This window comes from Macrotis lagotis, chromosome 1 (genome assembly GCF_037893015.1).
Source record: "Macrotis lagotis isolate mMagLag1 chromosome 1, bilby.v1.9.chrom.fasta, whole genome shotgun sequence".
NCBI classification, from domain to species: domain Eukaryota; kingdom Metazoa; phylum Chordata; class Mammalia; order Peramelemorphia; family Peramelidae; genus Macrotis; species Macrotis lagotis.
This window is the reverse complement of record NC_133658.1, coordinates 763,385,563-763,406,939: the sequence shown is the minus strand read 5'-3', so window position 1 is coordinate 763,406,939 and position 21,377 is coordinate 763,385,563. Positions and strand designations below refer to the sequence as shown.

Here is a 21,377-nt window from a genome sequence, read left to right as displayed (position 1 = left end):
AGCCTTCTTTGTGGGCACAGATGTATTTGGGGATTTTAAGGTTTGGAACTCTACATGCAGGACATCATTGCTGCAACTCGATCTTATTTTTAAAAATGGGAAAAATCTGGCCAAAACAACCAACCTGAGGGAAGAAAAACACCCCACCCTCAAACAAAGGAAAATAAGTGGACATGAGTAATGCAGTAGCTGTTAGAGAGGCATGTATGAAATCTATGGGCTGCACTTTACCCTGTCAAAGGCAGTTATGAAAGATGTAATTTAATTTGCTTCAAAAAAACCCCATAAAAAGGCAGATTGGATAGCTGTATTTTAGCAAATGTGTTTGCACTAAGGGTACCTTCTGTTGAACAGTTCTGCCCACAAGCTGTCTGTAGAATATAGAACATCTCTCGAGCATGCTTGCCACCTTGAAGCAGGGCAGTCGGGAGCAGAAAAAAAAAGAACAGAATGCAGAAAAAAAGGTGAAGAAAAGAGAGAAATGAAGGACAGCAAGTCTAAGTACCATCAATACATTTAGAAATGAGATTAGCAAAGTGTGACAATAGAATTTAAATGACACACAGAAAGACATTAAGATTGCAGTAAATAACATACTATGAAAAAAATTCAGCCAAAGAGCGCTTTCTGTTCAGCTTAGCTACAGAATCATAACGAAAGCACAAGTACATTAATTCATTTTATGGGTTCATTTGCATTCTAGCTCTAAAAGACTATTTCAATCCTGGTTCTAACAGTTAGTCTTCTGGCTAACACATCCAAAAAGTCAATGACTACATCCCTTAATACCTATCACACCTTCAGGACGGGACTTACCAACGACATCAAACCAAAGTGGTATATTGGCTGGCTGCACAGATACCACACCCACAATTTCTGTCACTCGATCACTCTCCATGACGGTAAAGTTATAGAATGGCTCATCAAAGGTCAGAGGCACTGGAGAAGGAGGTGGTTTCTTGATCCATTCAATGTGGAGGCGAGCAGTGGAGGATTTCTGCGGACGTCCATTGTCCACTGCTTTGATCTAATCACAGGTGGAGAAAATAGAAAAGACATCTTAAAGTCCTACTCTATTGTTGATTTGGAATTTTCTGACATCAATGTACAAATTTTTACCTCACTTACTATGACAAAAATAGAACAAAATCTACCTACTTGTCTTTCAAGGAGAATCCACTCCTTGTGGATCTGGAGCCACTTCTGTGTTTAGAATGTGAGAAACACCAAAACAAATAATAGGTGGGCAATGTGGGTATGAGCAATGAGAACAAGAATGGGATAGGCCAATCTGGTCCCCTTGAGAAATGCTGACTAATATGAACAACTGTGAATGAATATGAACTGCATGAGACTAATATGAATCTATACATGGGGTGAGGGCTTAGAACCTTCCAACTATCCTTCTCCCTGCTTCATTCTGTGAATGTTCTTTAGTCCTGTAGAGTCCTGTAGAGTCCTAGATGAAAGGCATTTCCAAATGGACATAATAGGAAGAATAGGCAATAGCCATTGTAGAAGGTAGAATTCTGCTTCTAGAAGGAAAACTAAATTGATAATTTTAGTCAGGTGAAGTCTACAGTGGTATAATTGAATTATGTCAGTCATTATATATGTTCCTGCTAGCTATTTTCCCTTTGGATAGTCATGAACTCTGGTGATGCAGTGGATAGAACACCAGCCTGGAGTCAGAAAAGTTCATACTGAGTTTAAATCTGACTTGACACTAGCTGTGTGATTCTGGGCAAGTCACTTAACCTAGTTTGCCTCAGTTTTCTCATCTGTAAAATGAACTAGATAAGGAAATGGCAAACCATTCTACTATCTCTGCCAAGAAACCCCCAAATGGAGTCATGAAGAATCAGACATGACTTAGCAACAAACACAATTCAGGACCAAGGAGGGGAAGCATGATTTTGCCCAAGATTACACAGGTAGCAGATCTCATATTGGAACTCAGATCCTCTAACAGTAGATGCTAAGTTCATTTCACATGAGCTCTCTAAGTTCCTTATTATTTTCCATTATAGAATGGGTATAATTTTTTACCCACTTCCTCATAGAATCCATATTAGGAAAATATTTTGAAAACTTTGATGAAAGCACTTTGAAAACTAAAGAAGTATAACCTATTATTCTGCAAAAAATAAATACTGTTGATAAGTTAGAAACTGTACTTCTAATCGTGAGGTAGGATGTTTACCATGATTTAGTCATAGATCAATTCTCCTTTGAAATAGGGAATGTAGTTAACAAGAAAACAGGCAAACACTAATGGGCTGTGTGAAAACTTAGTGACAGGTAAAAGCACTATTATGGGGGACAAAGCTGGGTGTGGGAAAGATTCTCAGACTGACATATTATAAAGTTAGCAGATGTTGAAATGAGTTAAAATCAATGAGGCTTCCATGTTAGTTTAGGTGATATTAGTTTAGATGATTGTCCAACTGTAACTTGATTCAGTTCATTTGAACCAAATTGATTGGGCAGATAATATTAATATGGGATTTGGTTATAATGCATTATTGGGAATCTACATTAGCTAATAGGGTGGCATCCATGCAAATGGTGTCTCTACCTAAAATTCACAGATTAAAAAATGTCTTCCTAGGGAATAGCTATAGCATCAAATATTTCATCAGAGAGAATTCAGATTTTGGCATTAGCTCCTTTTATTTTCTCTGAATATTACCCAAGGGTAGGTAACAGGAACAAAGGGAAGTCCATTCTCCCAAACTAGTCAAGAGTTGACAGCACAGTGAATGGTATGTAGGTAAGAGAGAACAAATTTGAAATGTAAAAAGGAACTTAGTGGAAGATAGAGTTGGAAAGGAACTTAAAAGTCAACTAGTCCAGATCTTTAATTTTTTAGAATAGCCCCAGAAAGGTTAATTAATTTGCCCAAGGTCAAAAATAGCAAGTAAGTGGAAGAGCTAGAATTTCAATCTAGAATTTCAATGTTCTCTGATTCTATAGCTAGTACATTTTCAATGAACAACAATGCCTCTTGGAGGGAAAGATTAGAATGAATTTCCTTCATGTTGAGGTCTGTGTCTAGTATTGATTTGGTCTACTTGCCAATGACTTACCAATTGAGTATGACCAATTACTCTGTCTTTCTAGAATGAAATTTTAATAAGGTGTGAGAGTGAAGTGGAGAGGAGAAGAGGGCATGTATGTATTTGTTTGTATATGTTGATCTAAGGGGATGGAGGAAAATGGGAAAATGAAGCAGAAGAGGCCAAAAATTATGTTATGCCAGTAACATCCAATATGGAGGATCAGTGAAGATTCTGGTAATATCACAAATCAGTAGATATCAAAAGTAGCACTTGTTTATATGCCTTTGACTTCCAGATCAGCATTTCTTTTCATATGTATCATGGGACCACTTATTGTAGAGATTTACTGTATATAAAAATACATTCATGCAAGTCTATATGACTTTTGAAATGAGAAATTAGATGGGGAAAAAAAGACATACACTTAACACACAGCCACACAAATACATACATACAGGAATTCTTCTGATTTGGGATGGGATACAGAAAGTCTTACTGTGAGGATGTCGTAACTCCCTGCTGTAAATTGCTTCCTGGAAGAGACCATGCCAGTTTTAGGGTCAATAAAGAATTTCCCATCATCATTTCCATCTACGATGCTGTAGGATATTTCTGCATTGGGACCTTCATCTTTATCGAATGCAAAAGCCCTGTAAATAGGTTCTCCTCTTTTCTTTCGGTCCCGTTCCGGCAATTTGATCTGATAGACTTTCTCAGGGAACTGAGGCTTATTGTCATTTTCATCCAGAACCTGAACCACGACCCAAACCGTTGACTGCTTTGGAGAAGAACCACCATCTGTCACGGTCACCTGAAGCAAGAGAAAAATTAGAGCTATGCAGAGTTAAGGTGTTGGTACACTTTTGACTATAAATTTGCCTTAAAAAAAAACTAAGCAAAGGGCAGCTAGGTGGCGTAGTGGATAAAGCACCAGTCTTGGAGTCAGGAGTACCTGGGTTCAAATCCAGTCTCAGACACTTAATAATTACCTAGCTGTGTGGCCTTGGGCAAGGCACTTAACCCCATTTGCCTTGCAAAAACCTTAAAAAAACAACTAAGCAAACCAAGCCAAACCACAAAAAAAAAAAAACATTTACTGCATTCGTGCAAAGCTAATTTTAAAAATAATTTTTCTACATCTCAGAATGTAGAGAGCATCTCATGCCTACTGATTAAAACTGTTGAATAATCACCATTCTATATATAAGTTTTAAGGTTTGCAAAGCATTTTTCTCCCAACAACCCTGTTAGGCAGGCAGTGCAAATGTTATTAAGCCCCATGTTACAAATTCAATTCAATATGCATTTAGTAGGAGTCACTATCTGCAAAACCCTGGGAATATAAAAGACAAATGCAAAATAGTACCTTACATTCTGGGGGGGAGGTAGTGTATTACAACATATATGGCAAATAATTATGATTCAAATGCAGATCAAAGATTAAGAACAGGAAATGTACTTAAAAGACATCTGGTGCAAAGCCTTTATTTTACAGATAAGGTAACAGAGTTTTTAAGGGGGTAAAGAAATTTGTTTATCATGGCACAGTGAGTGAGATTCAGAGGTTGGGTGAGTCCTAGGTCCAGCATTCTAAACAAAGTCTCAAGCTGCGTTTCTTAGATGGATGGAGGGGATGGGGACACCCTACTCTAATCAACTGAAGGAAAGTGGAAAAGGCACATCTGACTTTGGTAATAAAAGGAGATGCACATGTGGAACCCAACAACCACAACTGAAAGTTAATACTACTAAGAGTTCAGGTTTAGAGAAGCAGCCCACTCCCACTGATCACATGTGAATGGAAAAGCTGGATGCTCTATGAAAGAGGTCAACAGGACATGAATTACTAGAAGGTGGGAATATGTGTGCTTAGGAGAGAAGGAAGGGAACCTGGCAAGCAGGAAGATCAGTCCTTTCTTGAACTAGGTCAGTCAGGTTAGAGTTGTGGAGTTCTACCTTGGAGAAACAAAGATAGTGTTGTCTTTGCAACCACTGGCATATTCTGGAATGATAAGTGCTGCTATTTATAAATGGCTTTGAAGTTTGGACAGTGCTTTACTTGTGTTTTTTCATTTGAATCCCATAACACAATCAAAAGCTAAGTATTACTGGTATTCTTTTCTTTTTCAAATGTGGAAACTGAGGTTCACATAGGTTGAGTGACTTCCCTATAATCAGACTTACTAAATGATGTAAGATGGATTTGAACCCAGGAAGTCTTGACTTCCAGATCGGTGCTCTATTCACTATTAATACCAGTCTTTAATAGCTACTTCTTTAGAATTTTTAATAATTCTTATTTGCTCACTATAAGCTGTTCTGGAAGAAGCTGTCAGTCTTTCATTCATTATCTTGAATTAGTCAGCTCATTAATCCAAAATATGTTTTCTGAGGCTCCAATGAACACAAAGATGCATTTGGCATCAAGAAAAAAAAATTGGTGAATTACAGCCAATTTCTGTAGTATTTCATCAAATAAAACAATTTGACAGCACCCAATCAAAAAGGAGGAAAATATATGGGAAAATGACCTGGAGACTTTATGTTTTCTTCTTAAATGGGTTGACTAATCATTTTAATTTCTCTAAATCATGGGGAACAGGATGGGTATGGAGGGAAGGGTGACACTATTGGATAAGAGATAAACAAACGCTTCAGTAACAAGCCTTCTTTGAAAAAAAATCAATTCCCTTTCTTTCAAAGCTTTTTCCCCATTTGGTGACATTTCCCCAGAAGATTTGAGGCAGGAGCAGATATGAAAGAAGACTGGATTTTTTTTTTTCTTTTGCTTTTTGGCTAATTCTCTGACATAGCGATTCCTAGAGCGGCACTTCCTGCTGGTGGCAGTGAGCTTGAAATGATAAACTTGCAAGTCTAGCTGTGCTAACCATTACACATTGATTGCTTTGCTGCTTAACTACTTTGTGGTCTTTTTCTACTTAAATGTCCCTGCTCAACATCTAGTCAACCCCTGCCGTCCATCCACACAGAGCACAAAAATCACCTCATCACCTATCAATAATCCCTGCAGTTGGATTCAAAATGTAGCATTGTAAAGTTAGTGGGAATAGTGACTGTGCTAAAGGCTTTCCACAGAGTAGACAAGATTACATTAACAATGTTTCACCCCCTTCCATGATTTTCTCCTCACTCTCAGCTCTTGCTGGCATTTACAATTGTTTTCATGTGAAGAAGATCTGGATGAACAAACTCAGCTCTGAAATCCAATCGGCTGACAAGATAGCTCAGTAGCTAAATGGGTGAGCTTCTTTCTATCAGTCAATAGGGAAGCTTCTGCTACTCTGAACTGGTTTTGGGAGAAGCATAGAAATAGAATGTTGAATGAATGGTCAGAATTCTGAGGAACTCAGGTTCTGTTGTTGGACAATCTCTCTCTCTCTGTGTTCTGTTTCTAGGTCTGTGTGGCTCTTGTGGTTTATGGGTGGGGGAATCTTTATTTTCACCACTGACTTTCTTAGGTAGTGGGAGCTCTGGAGAGGTAACTGGATGGTTCAAGGGACAGAGCTCTGGGTCTGAAGTCACAAAGACCGAATTCAAATTTGGCATTAGACACTTATAACTATGTGATCCTGGACAAGTCACGGTAACCTCTGTTTGTCTTAATCCACTGGAGAAGGAAATGGCAAATGACTTAGGATCTTTCTAAAGGATACCCCAGGACAGTGTGGTTCACAGGATTGTGAAGAATCAGACATGACTGAATAATAATAAGGATCTCTGGGTCTGAGTTAATAGACATTTCTGTCACTTTCTCAGTATAATTCTAAACTTTTTTTTCAGAATGTTTGGACCAATTCACTGGGCATTGATAACTGATCATAATATTCCTTGCAATACTGATTAGTTTCGTCTTTTATCATACTACTCTGCAGAGCATACCTTCATCTAATAAAATGAGAATTCATGTGTACAACTGTGAAGTGCATGGGATTTCAATTTGGAATTATGAAGGAAAAATTAAGACGTCTGTCACCTTCTACCCCTGGATGCACAATCTAAGGATGTATTATAGTGCCTGATACATAATAAATGCTTAATAAATTTTGACTGGTCACCTGCCTGCCTGAAGACAAAGATATAAATGTCCAATATAGGCCAAAATATTAGTCCCCTTCATGGTAGCAAAGGAATGGAAACAAATTGGAGTGAGGGGAGAATTGAATAATAGCCAAAAAAAACTAGAATATGTGTATATATCATTATGCAATAAGCAGTGGTAAATATGAAAAATTCAGAGAAACACGGGAAGATTTATAGGATCTGATAAAGAACAAAATAGACAGAACCAAATGTAAGCAAGATGACTGTTGAAAGAAAACTGAACTCTGTGAGAGTGAAAAAACAGTGAAGGTATCAGAGGGAAGAAAGAACAAATCTATCTCTTCCATCAAAGGCAGAACAATGAGGACAGAAGTTTACACACATTGCCATAATAAGATGACTACATCAGATGTTGCTGCTTAATTGTTATTGCCACAGGGGAGGGTTCAATTTTGCTAGAAATTATTTTGATATAAAGAAAATTACGATGTCAATAAAACATTAAAATAGAGAAACAGGAATGAATATTTTCTGATGAAAATAGGCTGAAAGAATCAGGGTCATGATTTTCATAATTATGCCAAACTGGCATGGGCATGCTTCAAGAAATGAAATTTGTTTCTGGAAAACTGTGTTGTGAAAAACAAATTCCTTTGCTCTTTATCCAAGGTACTTTTATTATGAGGGGGGTAAAAATCACTTTCAGTATCAGAGTGGGGGCAAGCCATTGTCACCTGTAATGTTGATGCAAACACCTTAGGTTTGGTACCTAATCTCATTTCTTTCCAGGCTCTGATAAGTCTATTCCAGAGCCAAAGATGATTTTCAGTCATTTTCAAAGCTTCATAGTTTTCATTTACTAACCTCAAAGGGAAATGGATATAAACGTCCCATTATTAATTCCCTCAGGCCAGCTTGTCTGCCCTGGCCACATTTTACACCAAGCCTAATAACCATAAAAGATTTCATCCGATTCCCAGACTTCATTTTAGATGCTGTCCTCTTTTTCAGCGTACTGGATGAAATTAGCCCCTATTGAAGGAATAATAGTCAGATTCAAAGTACTAAGGTCTTCAGGGAAATTATCCAAGAAAAATGCCCATTATCCTTCAATAATTAATAACAAAAGAAATTAGCAATTATTTAGGAATGAGTCAAGTTCTTTTTATCCTGCTATAGATGACCAGGAGAAGTTCATTCACCCCATTTCAGTCTTTCTGTTGACACCCTAGATTAAATACTTTCTGCAAATAACTTAAGATTTAAAAAAGCATGAGTCATATTCTTCATGTTTTGATATAAGTAATCAGGAGAAGTTTAGTTCATTTTATGTTTGGTTTTGGCAGCAAAAATTAAATAATACTTTCTGCAAATAACTAAAGATTTGTATAAGCAATTTACAAAAGTATTAATTTTAGTATTATAAGAGGTACAAGATAATTTATTTCACATATAAATGGAGACTTTATAGTGTGAAAATAATATATGATGAGAGGGATAGAGGGAGGAGAGAAAATCAAGGTGACAAAAAGAGAAAATGACAGAATTATGTAGAAGTGATAAAATTATGTAAGAGAGGTTGAGGGTGTCACCCAATCTCTAAAATTAGCAAATTCTACAGTCCAAGAGCAAAACAAAATCAAGAATTCTGAGTACAGTGGTGCCAATCAATGAAGGCACAAGGATATAGTACATGGATAACTCATACCTCAAATAGCAATTCTTTTGATAAATATTGTTGAATACCTTTTATGTGTTATATGTATTGCACATGAGGAATAAAGATAAAAGATAAAATGTGATCCTTATGCATAAAGACATAATACAATATAAACAAAAATTATTAATTATCCATTATGTACAAAGCACTGTCTTAAGGTTCTAGGGGAGGGATAAAATTTATTTTTCTAAAATATATATTTTTCAATTAATAAAATATATTCCTTTTCCTTCCCATTCTTTCCCATCCTCCCCACTGAATGAAAAAATAAACAAATACCTCATAACAAATATGCATAGTTGAATAAAACAAATTCCACATTATCCTTGTATGAAAATTCATATGTTTCATTCTACCCCTTCAGTCCACTCCCTTTCTGTCTTTCCTTATAGGCCCTCTGGAACCAAGGCCAGTCATTACATTTATTAGTGTTCTTAAGTCTTTCAAAATTGCTTTTATAATGAAGTTGCTATTGTATAGATTATTTTCTTAGTTCTACTTATTTCACTTTGCTTTAGTTAGTATAAGGCTTTTCAGGATTCTCTGAAGCTATCCCTTTCATAATTTCTTACAGTAAAATTATGATGATGATGATGTTTGTCCTTCATTTTCAAAGACCCTGATTATCAGAGACGTGGTGCCATGACAAACATATTAGTGAAGGGCTGCTATGCTTAGTTATCAGCCTCACTTTCTCTTCCAGAGCTATCTGGGTCCAGTAGTCAGATATGGATCAGGACAACTGGGGATGGTCCTGGATATGATGTAGTCAGGGTTAAGTGACTTGCCCAAGGTCACATAGCTAATAAGTGTCTGAGGCTAGGTTTAAATTCAGGTCCTCCTGACTTCAGGGCCAGGATTCTAAACACTGCACCACAAAGCTTCCCCTGACAGTATAATAGTATTTTATTAAATCTATATGCTATCATTTATTCTATTTCTGAATACTTGGCCATATCCTTCATTTCCAGTTTTTTGCCATTACAAAAAGAGCTGTCATAAATATTTTTGTACATATGGTTTCCTTTTGTTTTTTTCGAACCTTTGAGGTAAAAACCAAATGTTGATATCACTGAATGAAAAATGTATGCATTTTAGTGACTTTAGGACATAATTCCTCCAGAATGGCTGGACAGTTTCATCAATAGAGTGTTAATGTACCTATTCTCCCGATGTATAAAATTTAGATGAGATACTGTCCCTGTCTGTGAAAAGCTTAGTCACCTAAGGGGACAAAACATTGATATCCACACAAATAGTTATTTTTATTAAAAGTACATTTAATAATTCCTCATTTCTCTCTAGGCTGTGAGCTGGACTCCTTTCCTATGGCCCAGCTCTCATCCTGAGGCTTCACTCTAAGCCCTAGAATTCATACATTGGAAGGACCTTCTCTCCCTGTTACCTTCTACCACTAATTGTATAGAATTCCTAGAACCTCCATTTAAGGAGAGAATTCAAGCCAGCAAAGTCTCTTTTTTTCCCAACTGTACTCTAGACTTCTTCTACAGTTTCTGTTTTGTAGCCCCATGTCTCTCCTTTTCAGCTTCCTTTTATCCCTTATACTCCTCCACTAGAAGGTAAACTCCTTGAGGAAAAGAGCTGTCTTTCTACCTGTAATTTATTTTCAGTGCTTAGTACAAATGTATGGCAAATTATAAAAACTTGCAGGTTGAATAAATATATGTATATGTATATGTATATATATATATATACATATATATATAAATGCAGGTTGACTCATTAATTATAGCTAATGTTTAAATAAGGGTTTGAGGTTTTCAAAGCTCTTTATATGTTATTTCATTTGATTTTAATAATAACCCTGTGATAGATAGACTATTCTCATTTTACAGATGAGGAAACTGAGATTGAGAGGTTAGTAAGCATCTAATATAGCATTGGAAGTCAGGTCTTCCTGACTCCAAGTCCAGTGACCAAGTCACTATGACTATAGTCCCTGTGGCCTTGTTAAAAAGATAGAAAGCCCAGTTCTAGGTGAGGCTTTAGGAAGAAGGTTACCATCCACTACTGGGGAGGTGATGGACAAGTCACGGAAGGATTCTGGAAGGGACATTTGAGATGATTTTTAAGGAATGGGGAGGAATTCAAAAGCTTTCAGTGGAAAGGAGCAAGTAGAAATAAAGGAACCCTATAATCAAGTCGTACAGTATGTGAAAAGGTAACAATGTGCATAGTCAGTTCAGTAGTAATATTTATGAAAGAGAAGAAGATGAGCTAAATCTCAAAGAATGAAGGTGCTGAGTTTGGAGAGAAAGAGAAAGGGATGAGGAGAACAGTATTCCAATGAGGCACAAGCAAAATTTCAGTGGTGTTAAACTGCAAAGGATAGTCTCTTGGGTGGGGAGTTTGACAGCTTGGTTAGTGTGAAATGTGGGATCTGTGGAGATGAGGAGCTGAATGATAGGTTAAGGAATTTTGACTTTAAAGCTTTTTAATAGGAACTCTTGAGGGTTTTAAAACTTAGTGGGAGGCTATAGAAATATTTAGGACAGAATGAGGGTGGGGGGGACAGATTCTTTCTAAGACCAGTTAGAAAGGGATTCCAATATTTCAGATGTGAATTGTTGAGGGTCTGACTGTGGGTACATAGCAGTAGAAGTGGGAACAAAAAATCAGGGAGAGCTGTGACTGACATTATAAAGGATACAGTGACAGGATCTAGATGTTGATGGAATGTGAACACTAGATGAAAGACAGGATTAAAGATGATTCTGAGGTTCTGAATCTTGTTTGTGCTTCATTCTCAAGCATTCCATAACATCAGGGAGGTGATGCCATGTTATCCAAGAGAACTGGCATAAGTGAGGATGAAGTCACCAACCTCATTTTCTTCTTAGGAACCATCTGTGGTAAGATATAATCAGGACGACTGGAGATGGCTCTGTATGCAGTGGAAGACCTTGATTTTTTTAAGCTAAGGTCTTCATGAGGTCTCAGTTTATGTGAGACAACATTTATTAAGTGAATAAAATTAGGTAGAAAATGAGGCAAAGAATGGCCTCTTTTACCCAATCAAAAAAAATCAATCTGGGAGGGGAAGACCCTCAAGAGTTTCTGGAAAAAAAAATTGCTATTTACATTCACTCTGAACCAATCAAGGGTCAAACAATAACTAAATAACAGGAAGGAGTGATGGAAATAAGGAAGTGAGAAGAGGGAGTTAGTTTGGGATAAGTAGTGAGTTCAACTCTGAAAGGTGGCAATTTCTCCATTGTCTCAAAGGTTCCATTAGTAACTCCTCATTAAAATGAAAACTCTCTAAAGACTGGGTCTTTTTGCTATTGTTTATTTGTATCTCCAATCTTTGGCATAGTGCCAGGAAATGCTTAATAAACAATTGTTGAACTTTGGCTGGGGAGGGTTGTAGTACAATGTACAATGGTTGGTATATAGGGATGGAGGGACTTCAAGGGACTGGAAATGAATAGATTATTATTTTACTTGATGCTTTGACTACATTTGAAGGTAGTTCCCCTTTCACAAACCAACTAATATGTAAATAAGTTAAGGTTAAACCCAAATGTATATGCACAGCTTTTACCATACTGGTCAGTCCTTGGGGAGTGAGTAGGGAGTGGGGAGGGAAGCAAGGGTGCTAGAAAGACATGTAACTCATAAGACTGTAAATTGTAATTTGAAAATAAAATAAAATTTCAAAAAATAAAAGAACAATGAGATGGGGGAAAACAATTGTTTAGAGAAAGGGGATTCTGAAGAAAGGGCAGGTCATCTAAGGCAAATCACTTTGCTCTCCTACCTTCTACAGAATCACCAAATTCTATTGTTGAGACATGCTTGAAGATCACACAGTTAAACTCTTCTATAAATCATTAAAAAGTAGCTTTTCATCTTTTGCTGGAAAAGAGTCAGGAAGGTCATGCTCACAGTCTAATTAAGGTAAACACTGTATCCTCAGAAAACTTACTTAACCTGGGTGAGCCTCCTTTTCTTTATCTGTTAAATGAGAAGGTTGAATGTGATGACCTCTAATATGCCTCCAAGTCATTGCACCTATACTTTTATAATCTATGTTATGAACCTAAGTGTAGGACTTTATATTTATCTCTATCAAATTTTACTTTATTGTTTTAAAATCATCATTCTAGTCTGTGGAAATATTATGGAAGTTCAAAAGAATGATTTCATGAGCCACTACTAAAAATGTTCAATAGATCAGGGTTAAGTATAGAAATCTGTATTGTATGCCATTAGAGGCACCCCACTCAATGAATAGTAATCTACTAATCAGGATCCCTGACACTTTACTGACATCTATTCCCCCATATCTTCCCATCTTGTCTACCAGGAAATCATAACACCCAAATGTTTCGCTGAAATATAGATATACTGCATTTACAGTATTTCCTGAAGTACCTCTGAGATAACATTAAAAAAGGAAATGAGCTTAGTTTGATATGACATATTCTTTGCTAATCCTTGGTGATTTCTAGTAAGTCAACAACTATTAATTGTTTATTATGTGCCTGGCTATAGTGGGGATTAAAAAAAAAAAGGAGTCCATTCTCCAGTGGGAAAAACAACATTCAAATAACTAGGTACATACAAGATAAATACATAACAGACAATAATCTCAAAGGCAAAAAGGTATGAACAACTGGTAGCAGTGGTGGGGATTGGGGAAGTGATGATGCCAGAGGAAAGTGGGATTTGGCCTAAGTCTTAAAGGCATTCTTGGAGACTAAGAGGCAAAGGTAAGAAAGAAGAGTCTTCCAGCAATGGGGGATAGCCCAAAAACTTTAGGAAGAGAGATGTTGTCTCATGCTCAAGGAAAAGCAAATATGTGAATGCAGTTATAATATAAAGTATGTAGTTGGGAGGGAAATCAGAAAAGGCCAGGTTATGAAAAGCTTTAAATACCTAGCAAAGGAATTTATATACTATGTTGGAGGTAAACTAGAGTTTGTGGAACAAGGGGTGGAGAGTGATGGTATCAGTTCTGTGCTTTAGAAAATCTCACTTTGACAGTTGAGTGAAGAACAGATCAGAATGGAGAAAGACCTAAGGCAATGAGGTAATAGGCAATGAAGGACTGAATGAGGATGGTGGCAGTGTGAATGGAGAAGAGACATATAGGAGAGATGTTCTAGAGCCTCTTATTGAACAAGGAATGACAGAAGAGCAGAGTTTGATATTAAGATTGCTAATGTTGGTGACTGGAAAGGTGACAGTATTTTACCTCTAACAGGGTTTGTTACCAAAAAAAAAAAATGAGTTCTCTTTTCAATGTATTAAATTTGAGAGTCAATGGGTCATCAGTTCAAAATGTCCTATAAGAAACTAGAGATCAGGGGGCAGCTAGGTGGCACAATGGATAGAGCATCAGCCCTGGAGTCAGGAGTACCTGAGTTCAAATCCGACCTCAGACACTTAATAATTACCTAGCTGTGTGGCCTTGGGCAAGCCATTTAACCCCATTGCCTCGCAAAAACTAAAACAAAACAAAAAACAAACAAACAAAAAAAAAGAAATGGAGATCAGAGACTGTAGCTTTGGAGAAAGGTCTGGATTAGATATATGGATAAAGGAATCATTCGCATATAGATGATTAATGAACCCAAAAAAATCGATGAGATTACTATGTGAAACAGCATAAAGCAAAAAAAGGAGTTTAAGAGGGAAGGAAATTAATTAATTAATTATGGAGGAGGTGGTCCAGAAGGCAAAATGGAAGAAGCTGGAGGAGAAAGTGAGGTTGATGACTTTGCAGAGCTATGCCTCACTTATATCCAATTCACTTGCAAGTTAAGACATTATCTTCTTGATAATGGTCTTCTTTGATAATGAATGATGACCAACATAAAGTTTTTGAAACCACTAAACTTTAGGAACTACTTAGAACCATATTCCAGAATGATGGTTGGAATTCCAAACATGTTCTAGTTTAGTTGTCAGTTGAAACCACATTTTCTCCCTGTTTGCTTATATTCTGTTTTCAGGTAACTCTTCCATCAGGCATAATTCTTTTTTTTTTTTAGGTTTTTTCAAGGCAATGGGCTTTAGTGGCTTGTCCAAAGCCACACAGCTATGTAATTATTAAGTGTCTGAGGCCAGATTTGAACTCAGGTACTCCTGACTCCAGGACTGGGGCTCTAGCCACTGTGCCACCTAGCCGCCCCAGTCATAATTCTTCTAAGTTTCCTTAATTACATATAAAGCCTCTCAGCATTCTGAGTTGTAATTTAGCTGGGCACAGAGATTTAAACATTTAAATAAGCTAGATGCTTCTTACTATTTCTTCATCTTTCTTAGAATTTAATTCCCTTTTGACTATAATTATGCAGCCCTTTCTAGTCTGAAGACTATTTCCTCGACAAGTGAAGATGAGAACAAAATAAGATCTAAGTAGTTCTGCTTTTTCTCAATTATCTGTAAAACATTCATCATCTGACAATCAGTGAGTCTAGTTTTCCTTGTTTTTTTATCCCCAAATAGCTAAAATAACAATTATCCATTCTCTTCTCCCCTCAACTTTGCCCTAACCTTTTTGTTTTTCATAGCATTTCTGTTAACCTCATTTTATTCCAGGCTTTAACAAAAATGATTTAGTTTTTTTGGTTATTATTTTTGTCATTCTTTGTTATACTTCTTGTGTTTCTGAGACAATTCTACCCACATTACACCTTACTCCAACTCTCCTAGGTTCCTAGAGTACGTACTCTTTCCCCAGAGTGCCTTGAGGCCATTTCATTACTCCGTTCATTTAGGTTTGCTCTCTGAGCAGAGCATGCTTTCGAAAATCATTTTTCTCCTCCTTCCCTGTCTACCAAAACTTATTCCAAAGCCCTGGGTGGCTTGTTTTTAGGTAGCTAATAAAGAAGAAAACTATAATAAACTCTTTCACACTGAGGTAATAACAAATGAACGTGTTACACTTCCTAAGGACATTTGTAGTCTGAAACAGAATGCCTAGAATGGCAATGTCTCAATTTAAAATCCTGAAATTTTATTTGTTGAGCTAGATGGGGAGGATCTGAGGGGCAAGGGTACCCCATAATTCATATAATCTATTTTATATATGTGAAAGGTCAAATCTCTGGAGTAGAGAGACAGATTACAAAGTATATTCAATATTCCCATGTGCTCTGAGACTATCTTTTCAGTCAGAAATAGTAAAGTTAACAATTAGTAATAAGCCACTTTTTGGTATAATAGATTTTAGAAGGAATTGTCCTGAACAGGTCATAGATTGAGGGAGCACCTTTCTATTATGAATAGACAAGATCCCCTTGATTCACAGTTGTGGGATCTAAAAAATTAAGTGTATTTATCTAAGAATAAGATTTTCTGTTTGTTAATGGAGCAGCCTTCCCCATCATTCCCTCCTCCCCACTTTTATTAAAAACTGTTGAGAAATGGGAAATTGCCTCCTTTGATTTCTCTGAATTCAGATCTGTACATAGATACTTACTAGCTACATTATCCCTGTTTGTTTCAGTTTCCTCATCTGTAAAATGAATTGGAGAAGAAAATGGCAAACCACTTTAGTATCTTTTCCAAGAAAATTCCAGGGGTCATAAAGAGTTAAACATAACTGAAAAACAATTGACCAAATGTGACCTTTGTCAAAAATATGTCCATTCAGAACTCTTCCTTTCAAAAATAACTGAGTGCTTTATATTTTTAGGATAATTTTTAAGGCTTCTATTTTCACTTTATAGGAGTCTTTTGATAGATTTGTATGCCTGTGCTAAACTATGAATTCTCTATGATATTCCTGGGCTTAATTGTGTAGGACTTAACATACTGAGTTGTTAAAGCTATTAGAGAACTAAGAATTTCTCCAATGTCTTAAAGTCCCCATTAAATTTCTCCCCTCAATTAAAATTTTACATAGACACATCTATATATCTATATCTAAAACTATATATTTACACACACACACACACACACACACACACACACACACATATAAATATAAAGAAAAAGAGAGAGAGAGAGAGACAGACAGACAGACAGACATGGAGCAGGAGGGTGTTGCCTGCCAAAGACTTCTGGAAGGGGTCAAAAGATAACAAAAAGTATTGGCTCCCAAAAGTTTTGATGGAATTCGGTGGGCAATGCCTCCCTAAAAACTATTCCTCTTCATGTAGGTTTGATAACAAATATATAATAGTTGTGTGTGTGTGTGTGTGTGTGTGTGTGTGTGTGTGTGTGTGTACATAATGTGTGTGATATGTATAGTCTGGTCACTACATAACTAAGAAACTTAGGCAAACTGTGAAAGTAGTCAGAAACTTTTAGATCTTTTGTTGCCAGAGGGCATAACCTTGAATGAATTGGACAATATGAACATATAGCTAGTCCTCTTTTGAATTCCAAAAGAAGAAAGTGAGTACACTAATCTTCAGATAGCCAAATGTATAACTTCAATATTGGAAATCTTTCAACTCAGAATTTCCCAGGACTCCCAGCAACTGAGGTCAAAAAAGGGTAAAGATTTGATTTAATATTTGATTTTTTTTTTTGGTCTTCAAAATTTCTCAGAAGCATTCAGCTTATAAACTTCACAAGATACCAGTGAAACTAACAAAAAAGGTGTTTTTTTTTTAATCTTTTCACAGTTAGGGAAGCAAAAATAGCAAGTAAATGACCTTCCAAAGATTCAGAGTCAAAGGCAGAGCAGTCTTACAATTCAGAACTTTAGCTCTATGCTCAGAGTACTGCATATTTTAAGAAAAAAGAACTCCGAAGGGCAATAAACAAAAGGGTAGGTCTCAATAGGGGTTAAAAACTCTGAAGCAGAGGAACTTTCTAAAAGTGAAATAACCAAACTAAAATTAAACTTCTCTGACACACAAACATTCAGTACAAGAAAAGGAATTAGGAACACCAGTAGGAAGCATACAGCCCTGAGTGGCATTCTCCTATTTCTCTTTGGATATAAAGTTGTTTTGCTTTGATGTGTAATTTGGCATTGGGAAACCAATTAGAAATGATGGGGGGGTAGTTTTGGTCACTTTCTCTTCCATCTTGCAATTCGACAATCCATTTCACAATTCATTTTTTTTTTCTTATTTAAATCCATTCTTCCCCATTATGATCAGGCAAGAGACACACACTCAACTTTGGAAATTATCTTGCTTTTCAAATACTTTTCCCTTTTATAGACCTGATGAATTGCATATTTCCATCCCCCCCCCCCCCCCAACTAGTAGTCCATGGATATCTTCATTTATTAGACACTATGGATGGAAACTATTGGATAATTCTGAGAACAGGAAAAGTTGCTGTTTGATAACAATATGGCATTCCACATTTTGGGCTAATTGGGATTTTTAGAATTGTGCTTCCTTATAAAACAGAGTAGGAGAGAGACCTCTAATAGCAGTAATTCTTAACTCATCAAGACTGAACCCTCTCTCACTCTTCATTAGCAAGTATTTATTAAGTAATCACCATGTACCACTCCAGTGAGACTTAAAAGAAATAATGTATTAGATAAAGTTGTTGCCTTGAAGGAATTTACATCTCAGGGAAAGAGAAGAACCAACAAAACTATGTTAACAGCATTTACCAAGAAACATATCAATATTTACAAAATAATTTAGTAATTATTTATTGATTACCTATTGTCTTGTCAGCTCAGTACTGAGCAGCTATTGTTATATAACCATTATATTTACCAAACACTTATTAACTGAAATTAATAATTATATATAGTGTATTTATACAATTATATTTATGATTATGGACTTGTACAAGATCTTCAAGAGCCATTTGAATGATAAAAGGAAGAACTCATTGCCATCAGTACAATTTGAAGCTACCTAAAACACTTTATTTTATTTATTGATAGAAAGTCTACTCTGATGCTTCATCAGGTCATGGAAATAAGCCTGGGTTCTTAAAGGCTCTGTCAAATTTAATGAAGGTTAATATAGATTTTATCACACTGGAAAGGCTTTTGACTATGGCTCTCACAAAATACTGTGTCTGCTGTTTAAGGATCAATTTGATCCTTAAGCCTCCCTAACTAGTAAATTGGTCATAAGGTGATATGTTTTAGGGTTATGGCAACCTAGGAACAAAAGCATAAGTATTCCCTTCTGTTTGTTCAGGGGGCGTGAATGAAAGGTAGGAGAAAAAATGGTGAGAGGGTATCTATAATCTAAATAAGTGATTCTTGTTCTCTGACCAAGAGTTGTGTCCAAAGGAAGCATGGTTCATTTAGTATCTTGTTGGAAAAGCAAATGAGGATTAACTGCCCCACCCCCTGCCATCATTTCTTGGGTTACTTGGTCATTTCACTTTATAGTGTTTATTAAAAAAGAATAAAAAACTTATGAAAATAATTGTGAATTAAATGTCATCCTCAGTTTCAAAAAATTAGAAAAATTGAGAAATTTTACAAAGAACTTAATAAATTCCTACAAAGTAAATTAACATTATTACATACGTTTTAATGTAAAAGTGAACATAGGAGAGGACAGCAAAAAAATATGCTAGAAAATTCAACCTGAACTATTCCAATAAATATTTAGTAAGTATCTACTAGGTGTAAGGTGTTATATGGAGATAAAAAAAGACAAAAAAGCACTTAAAGAGCTTGCATTTCACCAAGGTGGGGGTCTGAAGGCCATTGTATATACACTGATAGGTAAATACAAGATAATTTACAGAGGGAGAAAGCACCAAAAACTAGGGCTAGCAGAAAAGCCATCACAAAGAAATGACTCCTGAGCAGAACCTTGGGAAATCTAAGAAGTACAAAGAAAGCATATTCCAGGTAGAGGGTATAACCTGTGAAAAGACACAGAGAAGGTGAAATTTTATGTTTAAGAAATGGCTAATGGCTCAGTCTAGATATAAGACTGAATGTGTGAAAGGAAGCAAGGAAATAAGTCTGTAAAGATGGATGGGGACCAGACTGGCACCAGGCTGAAGAGTCTGCCTTTTATACTCAAAACAACAGAGAATGAAAAAAAAATTTTTTAGTGGGACATGACATATTAACTAATATTCTTTCTGGAAGTTGTGTGGAGGATGTGAGAGAATGGAGAAGTGAAATAATGGGAGAGATCAATTAAGAGAATATGGTGAAGGTCTAGGCTAGGGTGGGTGAGGACCTCATCTAAGGTGGTAGCCAGGTGAGTGGGGAAATATGTAAGAAATACAGTAGAGGTGAAATAAGATTTGGAAACTGATCAGAAATAAAGGCTGTTGGACAGGAAGAAATTAAGGATGATTCTGAGGTTAAGAATGTAACAGAGAATATCTAGAAACAAAGAAAGGAATAAATATTAATTGCCTACTATGTAAGGGGCAGCTAGGAAGCACAGTAGATATGACAGCCAGCCCTGAAGTCAGGAGGACCTGAGTTCAAATCCAGCATCAGACACTCAATAATTACCTAGCTGAGTGGCTTTGGGCAAGTCACCTAACCCCATTGTCTTGCAAAACAAAAACAAACAAACAAAAGAAACAAAAGGTATATGTAAGATTGTTGAAGGCTTCTAATGCAGATGAAAGATTTTTATTTTTCCCCTGGGCAATAAAGACACATTGAAAAGGAATGTAATTTAAATAGGCCTTTGTTTTAGGAAATTAATTGTTGTATATAAATCATCATCATCATCAATATCATCATCACCACCATTATCATTGAATCTCCCCATCTTACACAGGCTGGAAATATGGGAAATGGGTCAAACTTATTACTGATTGTCAGGTGAACTAAATAACCAAGAAGGACAATTTCTTCTTTCTTTCTTTTTTGGTATTTAATGAACTTCATTAAAAAATTTGGCTGCTATTTCTCTCTTTTATATAAATTACATTATTACAATAGATTATTTTATGAACTAATAGGTTTTTTTGAAGAAATGTTCTCCTCAAGAAGCTTCAATCCTTTGTCAGTTGTATGCTTAGTATTTCTTTGACCTGTATCACTTCAGTATCCAGAGTATGGAATACAAAATGGAGATGCTTGAGGCATTTGTGATCATGCAAAGTATTAATATGCTACAGGGTCTTATTCCCTCTCAGGTAAGTGTCTAAGAATGTCAATTTCTATGTTTTTCTAGGTTGAGTCAATTTTCCCACCTTAGACAGCCTGATAGCTCCAGTATCTAAGAGTCTACCATATTGGTAGGGGACTTAGTGAGGACACCTGATCAGAGTTCATAGAGGGGTGTGTGTGTATGTGTGTGTGTGTGTGTGTGTGTGTGTGTGTGTGTGTGTGTGTGTGTGAACCTCCAACTTCAAGATCCACCAAGCTTCCCCAGTAGTAGGGATTTAAGATGGGTCACCATGATTGGCATAAAAATGCTCTCCAATTAAATTAAAAGAACAAATGATCTGAAATTCTAATGTGCTTATTGTTGACTTAAAAAAATAATGCCCTGAACTGGTGCTGAATGAGATAAGCAGAACCAGAAAAACACTGTATACCCTAACAGCAACATGGGGGTGATGATCAAGCTTGATGGACTTGCTCAGTCCATCAGTGCAACAATAGGGACAATTGTGTCTCTCGCATGGAGATCACC

The 21,377-nt window shown here is 36.3% G+C and overlaps 1 protein-coding gene across 1 annotated transcript in view; it reads right to left on the bottom strand.

Moving 5' to 3' along the window:
* The window catches only part of LOC141506737 (protocadherin Fat 3-like), a 199,601-nt gene that overhangs the window by 122,698 nt on the left and 55,526 nt on the right, over window positions 1-21,377 (bottom strand). Inside the window, exons 9-11 of the mRNA XM_074213776.1 lie at window positions 19,577-19,629; window positions 3,559-3,873; window positions 817-1,027 (exon numbers count right to left, since the gene is read on the bottom strand). Of these exons, the coding sequence (XP_074069877.1) occupies window positions 817-1,027; window positions 3,559-3,873; window positions 19,577-19,629 (579 nt within the window). The remainder of the gene's footprint in view (window positions 1-816; window positions 1,028-3,558; window positions 3,874-19,576; window positions 19,630-21,377) is intronic.